Source organism: Ursus maritimus, unplaced genomic scaffold, assembly GCF_017311325.1.
Source record: "Ursus maritimus isolate PB19 unplaced genomic scaffold, ASM1731132v1 scaffold_24, whole genome shotgun sequence".
NCBI classification, from domain to species: domain Eukaryota; kingdom Metazoa; phylum Chordata; class Mammalia; order Carnivora; family Ursidae; genus Ursus; species Ursus maritimus.
Window position 1 is genome coordinate 5,341,912 of NW_024424897.1, and position 19,214 is coordinate 5,361,125.

The 19,214-nt window shown below is 44.5% G+C and overlaps 1 protein-coding gene across 4 annotated transcripts in view; it reads left to right on the top strand.

Annotated features, from left to right (window-relative positions):
• The window catches only part of PRPSAP1 (phosphoribosyl pyrophosphate synthetase associated protein 1), a 27,127-nt gene extending 9,257 nt beyond the window's left edge, over positions 1–17,870 (top strand). For 3 of the 4 annotated variants that reach the window (XM_040640182.1, XM_008693799.2, XM_008693798.1), the window contains exons 4-10: positions 5,883–6,055; positions 7,376–7,491; positions 7,949–8,004; positions 8,584–8,729; positions 15,602–15,672; positions 16,470–16,616; positions 17,120–17,870. In XM_040640182.1, the coding sequence (XP_040496116.1) occupies positions 5,883–6,055; positions 7,376–7,491; positions 7,949–8,004; positions 8,584–8,729; positions 15,602–15,672; positions 16,470–16,616; positions 17,120–17,278 (868 nt within the window). In that variant the 3' untranslated portion in view covers positions 17,279–17,870. Of the gene's footprint in view, positions 1–201; positions 269–5,882; positions 6,056–7,375; positions 7,492–7,948; positions 8,005–8,583; positions 8,730–15,601; positions 15,673–16,469; positions 16,617–17,119 lie in introns of all 4 variants that reach the window. The other variant, XM_040640183.1, reaches the window with a different exon arrangement.
• Positions 17,871–19,214: the final 1,344 nt, after the last annotated feature.

Genomic DNA, 19,214 nt, shown 5'->3' on the forward strand with positions numbered 1-19,214 from the left:
AGACAGCCAGCGAGAGAGGGAACACAAGCAAGGGGAGTGGGAGAGGAAGAAGCAGGCTCCCAGCAGAGGGGCCTGATGTGGGGCTCGATCCCAGATCGCCGGGATCACGCCCTGAGCCGAAGGCAGACGCTTAACCGCTGTGCCACCCAGGCGCCCCATGAAGTGCTTTTCTTAAACTATAGAACTTTTTTAATTTTTCAGAAACAAGAGTTGAAATAAAAGAATCTGTTCGGGGCCAAGATATTTTCATTATACAGACAATACCCAGGTAAGAGCTCTACTTAGTGTCCCTTTTCCTCTAAAAATCTTAGTGATGTAATTCACTTTGTTATCATGTGAACAGTTGAGTTTTCTTTCACTATAAATGCGTTTGCATGTTAAACTGAATCCTTCCCAGAATCCAGTTGTAGGCTTTTGACATTCCTACTCTGTCTGTCACATTTGTACTATTGATCTTCCCCTCCAAGCTTAGATCACTCCAGGGGAAAAATACCTTCCTTACCTCCAGACCCACTGGGCTCAGTCCACGTCTGCTCCGCTCTGTTAAAAAGCTTTTTGTCTTTAGATGCAGTGCATAACTGCTACTGATTTGTACCCATCAAGACAGGTTTTGCACTGTATGTATGTTTTTATTTATTTATTGTTATGTTCAATTAGCCAGCATATAGTACATCATTAGCTTTTGATTGCACTGTATTTTTTTGCACAGTGGCCCATTTCTAGCTGTATTGTAGATAGCATCTGCCACCGCTTCCCTTAGGGGAAATCCTAGCCTACCTGAGGGTGACCTTCCACGTGGGATTATCTCCTCTCATCCCCTCCCAGGGAATGGGGTAGTTAGGCTATGTGTATCTATGAAAAACGCAGACCTTCATGCCTTGGTTAATGTAGGTTCCTGAGACTGTCAGTAATAAGAATGGCGCTGAATGCCAGCAGTGTGCGCCCGCTTTCGTGTATCATCTCGTCGGTAGACCACATGGGGCTTGGAAGCTATTGTGAGCCTCAGGGACAATGTGACTTTTAAGAGGTAGTATATATGTGGGGAGCCTGGCTGGCGCAGTTGGAAGAGCGTGAAGCTCTTGATTGTGAGTTGATCCCCACTTTGGGCGTGGAGCCTACTTAAAATTTAAATTATTAATTAATTAAAAAAGAAAGAAAAATATGTATTTGCTTTTCCTTTCCTGGTGCTGAGCTCCTAAAATCCTTGGAATTTCCTAAGGGATAAGAGCAATAAAGGTGTCTTTTGTTATTTAACAACCCCCGTTTCAGCCTAGACTGGGAGAAGGGGGCTCCACATGGGGGCTCGTTGCCAGGAACCAACCAGACCCACCAGCGGTTAAGAGGGATGGAAAGTTCAGCCCCCCCCCCCCCCCCCCCGGGGTGGTGGTGGTGGTGAATCGGTCATCAGTAGCCTATACAGAGGTGCCTGCGGCGAAAACCTGCATGCTTGTGCTCTTTGTCTGTGCTTAGCGGAGGTCGGAGATCCGGAGATCCGTAGGAAGATTCCAGGAAGCGGAATTGCTGGGTGTAAGTAGTAGTATGGGTAGGTGCGGCGCCCTCTAGTCCTCCAGCAATTTGGGTTTTGTGCTGGTTGCCTCCGGGTCACGGCATTCTTCTTGCCTCGTGCTTTGTCTGATGCTGCATCTTGGAAGTTAGGGGAAGACCTGAGGGTCTTGCCTGGGAGTAAAATGCGGGTAGTGAGGGCGCTGGGACATGCCTTGGGCCGCCCTCTGGTGTTGTGCTTATCACCCTGGCTTTTGTCCTTGGCGAAGGGTAGGGCCGCGTTGTCCTCACTCCTGTTGCTGTGCTGCCGGAGTAGCTTCGGGCCGGGCTCACCTTCCAAAACCACTCAGAGCTCGCAGCCTGTCTCTCGACCGCTGTGGTCAGTAAATTTTTGATTGTTGAGGGTGGAATTTAGTTATTTGGAAATGGCAGAAAGCCATTCTGAAGGAAGCGATTATGTTGCCTGAGTGAAATGTGATACCCGAGGAGCTTCCAATTATACTGAGCAAGGGAAGGAGGTAAAATGGATAATGAAGCTTACCAAGTGTTCCTTGAAGGACAATTTCCCTGTTTATGTTACAAGCTCTAGCGTGTTGATGTAACGTAAGAAGGGTCACTAAAAGCACATGTGTATTTGCGGCAGATGATTAATTCTTGGGGTTGGGGGTCGGGGAAATCCTACACCATCACCGTGTGGTCGGGACTTCCATCTATGGTGTTGGCCTGTCTTTGCAGTCCTGCGTAGTTCAATTAATGTATATAGACCATGTCTGTTTCCTCACATTTGTCTTTGTCTATCAAAAATGATAGTGCTAATATGGTTTCTCTCATCTCTGGAACATAAGAACTAGGAAGATCGGTAGGAGAAGAAAGGGATAAAGAAAGGGGGGTAATCAGAGGGGGGAGTGAAGCATGAGAGACTGTGGACTCTGAGAAACAAACTGAGGGCTTTGGAGGGGAGGAGGGTGGGGGAATGGGATAGGCCGGTGAAGGGTAGTAAGGAGGGCACGCATTGCATGGTGCACTGGGTGTTATACGCAACTAATGAATCATCGAACTTTACATCAGAAACCAGGGATGTACTGTATGGTGAATAACATAATTTAACAAAATATTTTTAAAAAATGACAGCACAGTAAGGGTCGAATTTAATATAGGATGTCCTTATCTTAGGGGAAAGAAAAACAAGTCAGTTGGTAAACAATTAAGATTGTCCTGCTTAGATACAAAGGCTAGGAGAACTAGCCAGCTTGTACTTGGAACAGTCTTCGGGAACAGATGAACAAAGCAGAGGCTGCCAGCCAACTTCTCTTCACCCTGCTAGCCCACAGATTAACTGCCTGGTGTCCAGTTTGTCTAGTGTCGGGCACTGAATGGAGAAAGCCAATGTGACAAAGACTCTTTTGTCGCCTTCCTGACCAAAGGGGTGGGGTGTGGGAGGCTTTCCTTAGCCTTGGGCTGGAGGATGTTGAATCCCTTGGCATTGGTCATTAGGAAGAGGAAAAAGTAGAAAATGAAACCTCATATGGCAGAAATTAGTAATTAATGAAAGGAAAGTTACACTGAAATCAAGGCCCTTCCGAAATCGTTCATCTTGTTACATAACATCTTACTACCTGGGCCCACCTTGCGGTGTGCTATCAAAACCTCATTGTAGCCTGTGGTTGTGTGTTACAAATGCTGTCACAAAGCCAGCTAAAAGCCCACCACCTGGACAGATACTCTTCCAGAATCTATGAAATTAACTTCAACTCTAAATATATTGTTGCATTGAGATCTGACGTAAGAAACCACGGCCAGTGGAGCTTTTATACTGCCACACACTGTCACACCAGTGGAAGGTTAAGAAAGCTCTGTATTTCTTTTTTTTTTTTTTAATACTTTATTTTTTTTATCTGATGGAGAGCGAGAGAAAGAGCACAAGTAGGCAGAGCAGCAGGCAAAGAAAAAGGAAGGAGCAGGCTCCGCACTGAGCAGGGAGCCAGATGTGATGCAGGGTTTCTATCCCAGGACCCTGGGATCATGACCCGAGCCCAAGGCAGACGCCAGCTGACTGAGCCACCCAGGCGCCCCGCTGATTGTATTTCTAACGTCGTCAGACAGTCTGTATGCAGAAGAGGACTTTTGCTATAGTGTGTATGATGCCCGGTGTTCAGTCCAGACATGGACTCCTGAGTTATTTACACACTGTCCTCCAGGTACTGTGCAGTCTCCCAGCTTAACATTCAGGACCTACAAGGCATCATTTTAGGTGATGTGATGGGGAGGGACACACTCCCCCCTGTGGAATCAAGTATGAAAGTCTTTGGGAGGCAGAGCATTGAGTTAGATGTGCTCCTTCTTGGGACACAGGATTACCGCAGGGGTCCAGTGTGGGTCTCTGGCATTTTCTTGAGATGTGGTCAGCCTTGTTTGCCAGTTTATCTCCACCACTTAACACAGTGCCTGATTCACATTGTTCAGTAAATATTTGTTGAGTGTATGACTAGACTAAAATTGACCAGGCATAATGAACTCCCAGGTATCTAAGAGTGTTTGCTAAGTGTTTTGTCCTGATTTTACCAGAAGATTGTGTGTCCTCTAACCTTTTGATGCCAGACTTGAGACATTATTAATTTGAGAGTATAAGGAGGAAAAATGCTCCAGTGTATTTCAGAGGAAGGAAACAACTGGAAAATAGTGTAACCTGTCAGCAGTCCGAAAGAAATGTCGTAGTTGTTTTGAAGTCAAGTCCTGAATCAATTCTATCTACCCCCTGGGAGAAATGCTTTTATGACAGAAGCCTGAATACTTACAGAAAATCCAAATTACAAAGATGAGGTTGGGAATTCCCTGAGTTGAATTTGGACATGGAAAACACCGTCAGAGGCCAAGGAGGTCTTTGCAGTGTCTCACTCCCAGGCGCGCTAAGATGGGCAGTCTTGGAGAAAGAGAAAAACAAACCGGAGGAGACCGGGAGGAAATGGTCTCTGTCCTTCAGGCTAAAAAGCAATCTCATGATGAGTATTTCATTTAACTACTGAAGCATTATGAAGTCTCTGCTGTGTTGATGGCAAGCTTTCCGTTTTGCTCTAAACGAGGGCAGCACCACTGCTGCGTATCGGACAATTCAGGAACTGACAGTGAGAGTCTACCCCTCGCGTAGACAGACACCAAGACATGGGAAATGATCCTCTTCCTCAGGAAGGCAAGGGAGATACACTCCTGGCCCAAAAGAGGGGGTGTTTGAGAACTCTTGGATAATCCAAGGAGGAGTGGGAAGAGGCTAGAGAGGGAAGGTTGAGTATTGGAACAGCATCCTGAGGGACCTCAAGACGCTCACCATTTTCTTTCTTTTTCCTCGGAGGATAGGGGAGAGTAGTCTGAATTGGGTTATGAGGCCCCCGGGCAGGGTACCTCACCGCAGTCATTGAACTCACGTCCCTGGCTGGGTGAGTCTGTTCCAAGCTTGGGCTAAGGAGGCATCTGCCAGGCCCATCCCCGAGGCGGGGTCCACTGCGTCTCCTCCCCAGTCTGCCCTCCTGAGCGAAGAGCCACATTCTCTGAAAACTCACCTCCTTGAAACTCAGGGAGGACCCTGTTAGGGCCACTTTTGGCTCTAGTCTCAGACCTTCGCAGGCGACATGGGGTAGAGTGACACAAGGCACTCAGCTCGTGGCCTCCCTGATGAGCTTCCTTCCGCCCTACGGTTTTTGCCTTTTGTAAGGGCAGAGCCCATCTTAGGCTCGATCAGCCGTGGCAAAGGGTAGCAGTCCACATTCATTAACGTCGGAAGTAGCCTTTCCTTTGAAGATCTTCCAGATTCATATTTCTTTGTCTCTCTGGGTAATCTTTGTTGGGCATCTGTGTATCTTGAGAAAAAAGGGATGAGATTTTTGAAAACTGAGTCCCAAGACCCGTCCATCCTCCCCCCTACCCTCTACCCCATGAAGAACAAAGAGAACAAATCCTTTCTGGCCCTGGCAGCTCAGGAGGAGGGCGGTGGGTTTCTCTTGGTATTCACAGGAAGCGAGGGCCTAGTGGGCTGGCCTGAGCCTGCGGTCCCGGCGACGGTGTCAGCGGGTGTTGGCTCGCCCGGGCCAGCGGTTGACGTCTGTTTCACGTACCACCCCAGTGACCGTGTCCCTGACAGAAGATCCAGGCAAAGATGAGCGTGGATAACCGGACTATGGATTTACATAACTGCGGATGAAAACCACAGCTCAAAAGAAGAGCTGATAAGCTTTCCCCTGGATTTGTGAGGTGCCATCACCAGCTGGTGTGATGACAAAGGGCCCACGATGCCCATCTTGGCAGCGCAGGTTGAAATGCTGACGTTTTAATCTTTTTTAACGGTGAATAAGTGAAACTAACCCCAATACACATTTCTACTGTTTCAGGGATGTGAATACAGCTGTGATGGAGCTACTGATCATGGCTTACGCACTGAAGACGGCCTGTGCCAGGAACATAATCGGAGTCATCCCGTACTTCCCCTACAGCAAGCAAAGCAAGATGAGGAAGAGGGGTTCCATCGTGTGCAAGCTCCTGGCGTCCATGCTGGCGAAAGCAGGTGAGTGTGGACACAGGCCCTGGGGTTCCCGCCCTGTCACTTAGGACTCTGCGCGTGAGATAAGTCCCTGCTCAGCTCATTTGGGACCTCTGTTGAAGTGTGGTTCACTAATCCCTTTCTTCCTGTTTCCTTTTGATAGTTCTGGTTAGGATATGTGAGCCAAGGTGTAAACTCTTATGTTCTCCTTTCCTCTTTGTCTTACTTGACAGTGACGTTGTCTCTTCTCTAATCCTGGACTTTGTCATCATTCTGTCCCATCTCATCTTCTCATGAAAACTTTAGCTGCGATCCTGGTGTCAGTACGGGATCTTTTGGGCCTCAGGTGTAGGTTTTCGTATTCGCCTTGTTATTAGCTAGAGTCTGTTGATGTACATAATATTAAAACTGGGTTTTTCTCTTAAAAACTGCTTCTCCAGTTTATATAATCCTCCTTTTTACCCTCCTCTGACTGTCTTTCTGTAGAGCAGCTCATTCTCATTGCTTTTATTCTGTGTTTTTGTAGCGGTAACATACTTTCTGGCCTGTGAGTCAAATGTAATAACATTTGATAATAGTTGGGATTTTATTTGCCTGGCGTGTTTAAAACTCTAATATATATTCAAGTCCTGAGAAACATGTGGATTCCATTCTCTCAAAATGTGCAGTGTTTGGGGAGGAACGGGTAGTACTGGTTCTTTGCTCTGGAAGGTTTGCAGTGACCTTTGTCCATTTACAATGTTTTTATACATGTACCTTTTTTTGTTCAGCACAACTGATTATAAGAGTATGTCTTTATTGTTCTATTAGAGTACTTCTTGACTCATTGTTTTATGACGTTTAGAAATTGTTCCAAACTCTTCGATACGGATTTTTCTTCTAATACGCGTATTACTTTGCTTTTGCGTTCTAATTCCTTCTGCTGCAGCCATAGGCCTTTAACATTTCTTCCTAGATTCTTTAATCAAGGCCTTACAATATTTTACACCCATTACTTCTTCAGTGTTTATTAATTCCATTTTCATATTTTTGCTTCTGCCTGATTTTTCTTAATTTTCAGGACCAAGCTAGTCATGATAGTAGGGGAGAGCACTTTTCTCTTGGCTTTAGCTCTCTGTCCATGTGGAAGGTTGTAGGCTCTTTTACATGAGGCTTGACCACATTCTTTAGCTCATTAAGTGTTGTGAAGGTTACGGATGAAGTCTGCAACTAATGTGCTTGTTCACCGTACATCCCCTGCTTTCGGTCTTCGGTTAGGAAACAGGAGTGGGCGTCTAGTTTGTGTCCACTGTAGCCATTAACTTGTAGGGGTGAACTTTGTAATTTTTTGTTTTAAAATTTCAGGTTTAACTCACATTATCACTATGGATCTTCATCAAAAGGAAATACAAGGCTTTTTCAGCTTTCCCGTGGACAACCTTAGAGCCTCACCTTTCCTGCTTCAGTATATCCAGGAAGAAGTGAGGAGCCACCAGCAAACACCCCATTGTCCTCAAAAGAGACCCTATGTAGTTTTTCTCTGGTATCAGATTTCAATATTGAAAGGCACATCGGATGATCTTTCCCTTAAGTCTCAATGCCTGAGGCAGCCAGATAGGGTCAGCATGTAGGCCTGGAGGATCATATTTTTTTAAAGACATTAAAAATGGATTTCCTTCTAAGTATCTTTAGCAATTTGCTTATGTTTTCTTAAGTGACGGTGTTAAGAAGTAATTATTTTTTGTCTTCTTGAAGTAGCAGTACTTTTGCAATGATGTTAATTGTTAAGTATTAAGTTTTAAACGTGTCCCTGAAATTCTAGCGTTATTTGCTTGCTAGTATGGATCATTGTTATGAGAGGAAAAAGTGTCATACCACCACCCAGGTGTTACTTTGTGATAACTTCTCAGTATTTTCTTATTTTCCCCTCAAATCTAGATTCCAAATTACAGGAATGCAGTCATTGTGGCTAAGTCTCCTGATGCTGCCAAAAGGTAAGTAAGTTGGACATTCATAAAAATTCCTTTTGGGTGCTTCTCAAGTCAAAATGAGCTGTTTTGGATCTCAGGGTCTGTCGTCATGTGGCCTGGAAAAGCTCATTGGCTCCAGCTTCCCCCCACGTTATTGTCCTGTTCCCCACCAGGGCTTTATCGCTAGTCTCTAAACAATACAAGGCGGTCCCTGAATTACTTGGTTTTCCTGTGGGAGAAAAGGAAGTTCTTCCTTCAGGTTCTCAGGAAAAGGAAAACAGAGGGCTATGAGCGTTTTTCAGGCAGTGGTTTTTAAGAGACCTTTTTGAACGAAGTTCCATCTTCTGAAGATGAGTGTTAAAAGTATTGGACAAAGGGTAGAACCGAAATCATCTAGAATGAGATGCTGGCCCACATCTCAACTCCTGTACCTCTTGAGGCATTTACATTCTGGCCTGGGCCTCATCTTCTAATTTGTCTAAATCATTTGCGTGTCCCTAGATGTTTGAATGATGTTTTCATTTGATGATTGATAGTGATGAGATAGCAACACTTGGGTTTTCTTCCCGTGAATTTCCCTGTTTCTTGGTGACTTTCTCATAGGGCCCAGTCATACGCTGAGAGACTCCGTCTGGGGTTAGCTGTGATCCACGGAGAAGCTCAGTGTACGGAGCTGGACATGGATGACGGTCGCCATTCTCCCCCAATGGTCAAAAATGCTACTGTCCACCCGGGTTTGGAGTTGCCGTGTAAGATGAGCTCTGTTTTTATTTCACTTGTAAATCGAAGAAAGTTTTGAATAATATGAATGGCTAGGAGTTAATACGTATATGGATATATGCTATCTTGGGTGTTTTTGTTGTTGTTTTGGTTTTTTTTTTTTTTTTAAGATTTTATTTATTTATTTGCGAGAGTGGGTGAGCGAGAGAGAGCGTGAGCAAGGGGAGGAACAGTGGGAGAGGGAGAAGCAGACTCCCCGCTAAGCAGGGAGCCCAACTCGGGGCTTGATCCCAGGACTCTGGGATCATGACCTGAACTGAAGGCAGACACTTAACCAACTGAGCCACCCGGGCACCCCTTGGTATTTTTTTTTTAATTTATTTTATTTGGGGGCACCTGGTTGGCTCAGTCGTTAAGCGTCTGCCTTCAGCTCAGGGCGTGGTCCCAGGGTCCTGGAATCAAGCTCCGCATCACGCTCCCCGCTCTGCTGGGAGCCTGCATCTTCCTCTCCCCCTCCCCCTGCTGGTGTTCCCTCTCTCACTGGCTGTCTCTCTCTCTCTTTTTTTTTTTTTTTTTAAGATTTTATTTATTTATTCGACAGAGATAGAGACAGCCAGTGAGAGAGGGAACACAAGCAGGGGGAGTGGGAGAGAAAGAAGCAGGCTCATAGCGGAGGAGCCTGATGTGGGGCTCGATCCCAGAACGCCGGGATCACGCCCTGAGCCGAAGGCAGACGCTTAACCGCTGTTCCACCCAGGCGCCCCTGGCTGTCTCTCTCTCTCTGTCAAGTAAATAAATAAAATCTTTTTTAAAAATTTATTTTTTTAAAGATTTTTATTTTTAAGTAATCTCTACACCCAACAAGGCGGTTGAATTTACAGCCCTGAGATCAAGAGTCACATGCCCTTCCAACTGAGCCAGCCAGGCGCCCCATCTTGGTATTTTTAGATAACTGAATGGTATTACATTGATTTCCCCTTTTGTAAAAGAAGATGGCGTTACATTCGCAGACTGTTTAAGGACAATTGAACTAATCTGGGTAGCACTTAGCATTCAGAGAGTATGAAATGATTTTAGCTTTAGTGAAAAAGCTGTAGGTGTGAAATCTTAAGCTTTTATATTTTGGTAAGTTGGGCGATAGTAACCATTGATTGTATACCAGGCTTTGGTGATCCAGGTAACTTTGAGCACTTATTTTAGTAATACAACCCTTTGACCTGATACCTGGCTAAGTTATTTTCTTATTTTTTTTTAAGGTTTTATTTATTTATTTGAGAGAAAGAGCGAGAGAGAGAGAGGGAGAAAGAGTGTGAGCGAAGGAGCACTGGGAGGGGCAGAGGGAGAAGCAGGCTCCCCACTGAGCAGGGATTCTGTGCCCCCCCCCAACCCCCATGTGGGGCTCAATCCTGGGACTCTGGGATCATGACCTGAGCCGAAGGCAGACGCTTCACTGACTGAGCCCCCCAGGCGCCCCATGACTAAGTTGTTACTAATCCAGCAGCGTGGAGGCTGTTTATTTCCATGGAGTTTGAGTGGTAACAACTGGCATTCTATACTGGAAGATGCTTTTTAGAGGAAGGAGATTATTTCTTTTTAGAATCTGTATCTATTTGCCATAGCTCGGAATCATAGAGATTAATAGGGTGGGAAAATACCAGAATGGTTATACCTCAGACAGGTTACTTGAGATAGGCGCCTGTCTAAGGTGTAAACATTCTGATTTTTTACCCTACCAAATTTCTATCACTTCTTTTCAGAGTTTTTTTACAAGGAGGTTTTTATACAAGAGAAACAAGTAATAAACTTTTAATTTAAATATTTGGTGTTGCAGCATTTTATTTTATTTGAGGATTTCATAATCAAAGTTCTTGAATAGGCAATATAGTCCCATATTTCAAAATTTAAAAAGTATGAAATTCTTTACAGTGAAAACCTTTCCTACCCCGCCTAAACTTTTCTCTCCCTACCCCCCCTCCAGCTACTCTGATCCCCAGTGTAGTCGGTTTCTTATATCCACTTAGAGGCTCTATGCATATGCAAGCAAATAACGTATTTCTCTTCCTCTATTTTCACACAGCGGTAGTATATTAAACCACATTGTTCTGTCCCTTCCTTTTCTCAGGCAAGAACTCCTTCGTCTTCAGTCTTTCAGATCTCTCGGTCTCTTACAGTTTCATAAGTGTTCTATTTTTGGATAGACAATAATTTTCTCAATCAGTCCCCTGTTGATGAACATGCAGAGTTTTTCTGGTCTTTGACTATAAAAAAGCGCCAATAATGAAAACATCTTTTGAGCCCTTATTATGTGTCACGGGTCTTCTTAGCTCTGTAGCAGAACTTCAGGCTTCATCTTCACACAATCTTGTAGGTACCCGTGTTGTCCCTCATTCTGCCAGCAAGGCAACTGAGACACAGCCAGGAGCCGGGGAAGCCAGGGGAACTGGGGTTTGGAGTGAAGCTTTTTATTTTGAACAAATTGCTATCTTGGAGAAAAGTTGAAAGAATAATACAGAATTCCTCTCTACTCTTCAGAGGCCCCCGATTTAACATTTATATACATAGTCTTTTCTTCTGAACCGTTTTGAGATGAGTTGTAGACATAATTTTCCGTATTCCTAAATGCTTCAGTAAATATTTTAAAAACCATACTCTCTTACATAACCACAGTGTAATTATCAGACTCAGGAAACTGACATTGTTACAATACTATTACCTAATCTGCAGACCTTATTCATATTTTACCAGTTGTCCCACTGTGTCCTTCAGAGCAAAGGAAAATCGTTTCTTTCTGGCCCAGAACCCAGTAAAGATCACACATGGGATTCGGTTGACCTTTCTCTTTAGTCTCATTTAATCTGGAACGGATCCTCTGTTCTTGGTCTCTTACGACCTTGATACTTTTGAAGAGTACAGGCCGGTTGTTCTATAGAATAGCCCTTTACTGAGGCTTGTTTATTTCTTCATATTGGGTTGAATCAGTTATTACTGTGATCGTGATCAAGTGCTGCTGTTTCCAGTTCCCCTTCTTCCCTCTTCATTCGTTCAGTTACATCAGAATGGCTTCACGGAGTCTTAATTTATTCAGAGTGGTCTGATCCGTTGCTGCTGTTTATTGTAACGTTCACATTGCCTTAGACTTGGCCAAAGGGAGCCCCTTCAAGCCCCTCCTGTGTTCTTTTGACATGTTCCTGTCATTTTTTGATACTTCCTTATTTCCTGGTCCAACTAGCTGTTCCATGTTTATCTTGTACTTTCCTAGCCCTGGAATCAGTCATTCCAGCGAGCGGCCCCAGTTCCTTTAGCGGAAAGTGGTATTTACAGACCAAAAAGTGGGCTTTGAAGTGTGCACTCAGTCACCACTCGTTACTCCCTGTGACTAACCTTGACTATTGTTCTTTTGTAAGCGACTCAGTGTATTTACAGGATAAAGACTAAGAAATAAAATTACTGGGTCCAAGGTTACTTTGGTAGATAATGCCAAATGATTGTCATATTTTCTGGGTGGTGTACGGCAGTGTGTTCCCTCACAGACATGTTGGTGTGTTTACGTTACAACTTCGACAGCTGCTGTAGGGTCATTCTCTGATTCCTTCTTACAGATTTGGCCAAGGAAATGCGTTCTAAAAATGCTAGTTTTGTGTAATTAGACTTTCCGAATGAAATATGCTTTATATTTATAGATCAGTTATGCTTCCACTATGTTTTAATAGTTTACTTCATAGTAATGAGGACGAGGGGCACCTGGGTGGCTCATTGGTTAAGCATCTGCTTTCAGCCGAGGTCATGATCCCAGGGTCCTGGGATCGAGTCCCACATCAGGTTCCCTGCTCAGCGGGGAGCCTGCTTCTCCCTCTCCCTCTGCCCCCCTCCCTGCTTGTGCTTGTACATGCGTGCTCTCTCTCTCTCTCTCAAATAAATAAATAAAATCCTAAAAAGAATAGTAATGAGGATGAAGAGGTTCCCCGGGTGGCTCAGTCAGTTAAGTGACCTACTCTTAGTTTTGGCTCAGGTCATGATCTCAAGGTCGTGGGATCAAGCTCCCAGTTGGTCTCCCAGCTCAGCACAGAGTCTGTTTGTGATTCTTTCCCTCTGCCCCTCCCCCTGCTTGCCCGCATGCACACGTGCACTCTCTCTCTCTCTTTCTCTCAAATCAAATAAATAAAATAGTGATGAGGATGAACATACTGGAGTGCTAGGACAGGACCAACAGTATTCACTCTCGGAATCTTGGCATTTTTTAGAAAGATGAGCTGTTTTATCTTCCTGGAACCCGTGCTTTCAGAGCAGCAGTGGTTCGCAACCAGGGTGGTTTGGCCCCACCCCTCTGAGGGTATTTCACCATGTTCAAAGGCGTTTCTGGTCTCTCCACCCGGCGGGAGGGAGGGTGCCACTGGCGTCTTGTGAGTAGACTCCAGAGAAGCTGCTGAACGTCCTTCCAGTGTAACAGAGTTACCTCGTCCAGAACGTCAGGAGCGCCAAAGTTGAGAAGCCCTGTTTCAGAGTAATTTTTTGAAAGGGAAGTTGTATGACTATTTCTGTTCTATAAGATAAAATTCATTCCATCGTGATGGCAAGGGCATCTAATGAACTTGAAAGGATTACATGTCAGTGGTTCTCTAAACACTGCTCAGTGCTTGCCACAGTGGTGAAAATTAAGAGTTTGGATCGCAAAAAGGAGAGAGTCTCACCTTCTTCGGCTTGATTTTCCTGGCTTGTTAATTTTACAAATGAAGTGTGGTTTTCACCACTAACGTGAAAACAGACATTAGCTCCTTGAGCATCTATTAAATGTAAGTTTTGACTTGCTTGCATGTGGATAGAGTCATGAGCTTGAAAATAATTTCAGTTCCGGTCCTACTGGACGCTTTATTTTATTCTCTTTTTAATGTCAGTCTGTTGATAAAATTTGACCTTCCATTGAACTAAAAACAGACCAAAATCAAAATGGGTAAGGAGTGAGTAATTCCTCTTGGTCTTTCTTGCCCTATATTCTAAGAGGGGCAGGTTTGGTTAATTCACTCTGGGGAGAGAGTAAAAGAGTGTGTAAAACTTAAGTATGGTTGTGAATGCAGCATTATTTTACGTGGAAAATGCCAACTTGAAAAGCAAACGATAATTTCCTACTTCTTTCGAGATTTGAGGTCATTTGATAAATTGACATTTTCACTATAGTAAGTTGATGTAGTTTGTGATTTCGGGCCATAAGTAATGGTGCACAATTCATTTTATTCTTAAACAGATTGGGTTTTGTTTGAGAAAATGAAGAAGGGGAACAGAATCTTAAACAGAGGGTAGTTTTAGCACTCTATCTTTATCTCCAGTACATACCTTGCTTCTACTGAAAAATGAATTTCTAGTGTTTTATTTGGGGGGCAACCTGTTAGAAAATTGGGGACTTTTTTCTTTTTAGCCTGTGAGGTACTATTCATTCCCTCAACCCTATTAATAAAATGTTTCTGTTTTTCAGTAGCCACCAAATTGTACGTTCGGTTTTATCCATATCCTAAAACCAGTAGTGAGCAGAGGATGGACATACTGGGAGAGATGCTTGCTTTTTAAAAGCCTTTTAAGCCTCTATCCCAGCCATGCCTGTGGTTTTTCATGCCAAACCGATAGAAGCTTTTTGGGAGAAGCAGAGTTACAGAAAAGTACACAGGAGCACTGTGACATGTTTTCCTCATCAAACCAGAGCTGAATTGTTATTGGTCTTTGTTGAGGGATACTGGCTTGCAGTCTTCTTCTCTTTTTACAAAGGGTAATGGTCAAGAAAAGGGACCACATCTCTTTGAGAAGTGGGTAGGTCAACACAGCCATCTACCCACATGGTTTAATTAATTAATTAATTTAAGAAAAAGATTTTATTTATTTGAAAGAGAGCATGAGCCAGGGGGGAAGGGGGCAGGGGGTGAGAGGGAGAAGCAGGCTCCCCACTGAGCAGGACTTGGGGCTCGATCCCAGGACCCTGGGATCATGACCTGAGCCAAAGGCAGTCACCCAGGTGCCCCCCACATGGGTTAATTTAAGACAGAATTTAGGGAAGCCTTTTCTAATGTTGGTGGCTTATCTTCTCCCTCTTTTAGGTGACATTTACATGCAGAGCTTTTTTGACTGACCAAGTTCAAAAAATTGCCCTTGTTTCTGGGATGGGAAATCAGGAAATGTTGATTGAGTAATAAAATTCTGTTCATCATCAAAGAGGCGCCCCTCTTTACTTTTTTATTTTTTTTTTAAGATTTTATTTTTGGGGCTCCTGGGTGTCTCAGTCGGTTGAACGTCTGCCTTCAGCTCAGGGCATGATCCCAGGGTCCTGGGATCAAGCCCCACATCGGGCTCCCTGCTCAGTGGGGAGTCTGCTTCTCCCTCGGCCTGCTGCTCCCCGTTTGTGCGCGGGCGCTCTCTTGCTCTCTCTCTGACAAATAATAAGTAAAATCTTAAAAAAAATTTTTTTTTAGATTTTTAAATAGTGTCTACACCCAACAGGGGCTCTAACCCACAACCTGAGATCGAAAGTCGCTTGGTCCACTGACTGAGCCAGCCAGGCACCCCTCTTTTTACTTGTTAATGTGGCTTCTGGAAATATAAAATTTCATGGTTCACCTGTTTCCAAACAGCACTGCTCTAGACAACCTGTTTCTGAGAGACTCCAGGTTCATTTAGGAGAATTTTCTTTTTCCCTTATTTATTTATTTATTTTTTGGTGGGCAGCAAAGCAGGGTTTGTTGAGCGACAGTATAGTACAAAGCTCCTGAGGAAGGAGGGGACCGGTTGCCCTTTGTTTTTCCTTGTTTTTTGGTTTTTTTAAATAATTTTTTTCCACCACTTCCAGGGAATGGGGTTGCAATTATATGTATTTAGTGACACATGACTAACTGGGCTTTTGTGGTTTGTTTTGTTTTGCTAGTGATGATGGCCAAAGAGAAGCCACCGATAACCGTAGTCGGAGATGTTGGCGGGCGCATCGCAATCATAGTGGTATGGTCATGTGTCGTCCTTTGCGTGCACAGGTGACAGTGCTGGCTCTTCGTAGGTTGTCCACGTGGGGATTTTATTTCTAGTAAAGATGATGGAGTTAAATGGATCCATCTATCCTTTTCTCACCCAAACTCCTTTAGGACAAGAGGAAATTTTTATGTAGTTGAACATAATTGGGGATTATTATAACCTACAGATGTGAAAAGAGCACAGGATCTCCCGTAAGAAAATTCAACCCCCAGTAAATAAACTTTGTCTTGAGGGGTCTAGGTTCCATCAGAGTAGCTGACCTACTCAACCTTAGCTTTAGAGCCACGAGAGGAACTAAAGATGAGCGGTTCCATTTTCACTAATGAGAGCAGGTGTCTCTTTCTTCATACTTCAACATGACTGTTTGCTCCCAGCTCTAAATGCCTTTGCCGGGCCTGATTACAATGGCTTGCTTTATTTCTGTGTTCTTGTCCTCTCACTTTGTCTTGAAAAAAAGTAAATGGGACACCAGCTATGTCTGATTAATCAGAAATGTGGAACAGGGAAACGAGTCTTGGCAGTCCAGAACTCTAGCTGTGCATGTCACGCGTGACTGTCAGGCTCTGCAGCTCTTTGTACCAACAGCCACGCAAGGCACGGTCCACACGGTTTTGCTGCCACTGCCCGGTGTTCTTTCTTGGGCCCCGGCAGGGAGCTCTGATCTCCAGCTGGAGAACCTCTGAAACGAAGTGCAGAGAAGAGCAGAGCGGTGTGTGTGTATAGAGATGGCGGGCAGCCCCTTACTGCTAACTCTGGTCTCTCCACAGGATGACATTATTGATGATGTGGAAAGTTTTGTTGCTGCTGCGGAGATCCTGAAAGAGAGAGGTGCTTACAAGATCTACGTCATGGCCACTCATGGTATCCTGTCTGCGGAGGCCCCCCGCCTGATCGAGGAGTCCTCCATTGACGAGGTCTGTCTGTGTTTAATGGGCCTAGAATTTGCTGCTCTCTTTTCTGTCAGTAATAAAATGGCTCCATCAATGTTGTCTAACCCCTCTCTGGAGGACCTCTGAAGTGGCCTTGGTGGCCAGCAGTGTGTTGGGACAGATGTATAGTTAGGAGTAGATGTCTGTTTTCATCTTTCAGCTTTATGTACTTGGGGATGGTTCATATTTCAGTACAGCTCGGTACTGTGGTAGCATTTCTGTCCAGACTGGGATTCTTGGGCTCTTCCAGCTCTTACCGTTTCTGCATAAGTAGACCATGACCTTCAGAATCTTATGATTTGAACCATGTAAGCTTTTTCCTGTGTAAAGTCAGTTAAGTTTAGTTTGTAAAAACTGTACTCGGTAGAATACGGTTTCATAGTTTGGAACTTGGGCTGCGGGAACTGAATGGGGGACAGACTTTTCTGGGTGACCACATTGGGGACATATCAGTAACGGTGTTTCTCTTCCGTTGCTGCAACGACTAGGTGGTGGTGACGAACACTGTCCCTCACGAGGTGCAGAAGCTGCAGTGTCCCAAGATAAAGACCGTGGATATCAGTCTGATTCTTTCTGAAGCGATTCGGAGAATCCACAATGGGGAGTCCATGGCGTACCTTTTCCGAAACATCACTGTGGATGACTAGCCGTCACCATTGCCCTGACTGTGGAACTCCTGAGGAAAACGTGTGGAGAGCAGTGCCATCAACTTGTGTGCACAGTGTTTCCTCTCCAGGGAGGACTGGAAATAGCCTGAAGTCAGATAGTCTGTCTCACCACGTTGGGGAGGTAGTCAAAGGGCAGACAGAGCTGATAGATAAATGGCCTTAAATGTCTGCCATCGTCATCCTGTTCCTTAAACAAAAGTTAGACACTTTCCTAAAAAGAATCCCCAAATTTTGTTGATACTGAAAAGGAGTTAAGGCGGATAATCTTAACTCTTTGATATTTGGGTATTTCCACCACAGGGAGATGCGTGTCAGCGTTGAACTTGGTTAGGGAAGCTGAGTGCCCTGGTACTGTTTCCATTCTAGTCGTCCTCTCCCCAGTCAGCCTCACATAAGTCTTTTGTAGAAACCCCTATTTTTATCTCTGAGAAGCTGCTGTAGCTACAGCCACTGAACAACAAAGCCTTTGTGGCATTGCCCCAGCGAGGAGGTCAGATCAGACAGTAGCACCCTACCTCTGGATACCCACGTTGCTCTTCAATGGCAAATAAAAGAATTTGTTGTCTGGCAAGTCTGTTCGCTACATTGCAGAACCGCCCGCTCTCCTGCCTTCATGGTGGCTGGCTTCTGTCCACACAGTGCAGAAGACAATGGATACAAAATAAAGGGTGTTCCAGGTCCGTGGCTGGTCCCAAACCCTGGACACGAGTCTCCGTCTGTAGGTTCCATCCCCTTCCTAAGCATCGAAGTCAAATCCTTTTCGGAATAATGGATTTAGAAATCTAACTTTTTAAAGAACAGAACAAATTACACTTTTTCCTATGTGATAGGGGACAACGCGTATGCCATTGCTCAGGACTGCACTTGACCTTTCTACCCAGCAATTAAAATACTCTCGTTTATAGCACATTTGTCAGGTAGGCCTTTTAAATGTTCAGCCTGGTCTGTACAGGACTGAATGTAATGGGAAGGAGTAGAGCCCATCTGTTGGGCAAGGAGCTGGAATTGGTTCTGTTCCTAAGGGATAGTAAAGGACAATTCACTTCTTTGTACAATTGTATTTCTCTGCAGGGACGTTTCCTTGACATTTTTATCCCTTACCTAATGACTTGAAAAGTTCCCAAGCCACAGTCAAGACTTTGAGCACATTAGCTTTTTCAAGCACACAAGTTGCCTTCTGTTAATAGTCCAAGTAGGGGAGTTTTGAGCAAGAACTTCATTATCAGATAGCATGGTGGTGGAGGAAGAGCTGTGGACTGTTGCTCAGGAGACCTGTTTCTTACTCATAAGGTCGGGCAGATGTCTAGTTCTTTCTGGGCCTCTCATCAGTTGTAAAAACGGAGGTTTGGAACTGACAGCTGAGGGAGGTCCTTTTCAACTCCAAAATTCCATTTATACATCCAGTTTATGTTTTCCTGTGTCTATAAGAACAGAGGTGTTTATATGTACTTATTAGAATATATTTCCTAGGATTAGGATTAGAATATATTCATATACGCCCTTTCCACTGGCATTTAGTGGGTCCTAATATATGCCTGCCTTGATGCCAAGTCTCAGGGCTATGCAGATGAAGTGAGGACTCAGGGAGACGACATTCTGGCCAGTGCTAGTGGAGTAGTAGCAGTAATGGGGTAACATCCTTCTGGAAAGTCACTGAACTGAGAACCAAGACGCTCACATTCCATACCCTCTAGGACAGTGGATGCCCCATCACAGGGCTTTAACTTTGTGATCCAGCCTTTTGTTTTATAGGGTAAAAGCATTAAGTGCGCAAGGCTGGAAAGAATTTGTTCTTTTGATGGTATCAGCAAGCATGCGAAGGCCCCACTGAGTGTCAGGCGCTGGGAATATGATGGTGAACAGAAATCCCCGGGTGTTAACCCTCTTGGAGGTCCTAGACCGGTGTTTAACTCCA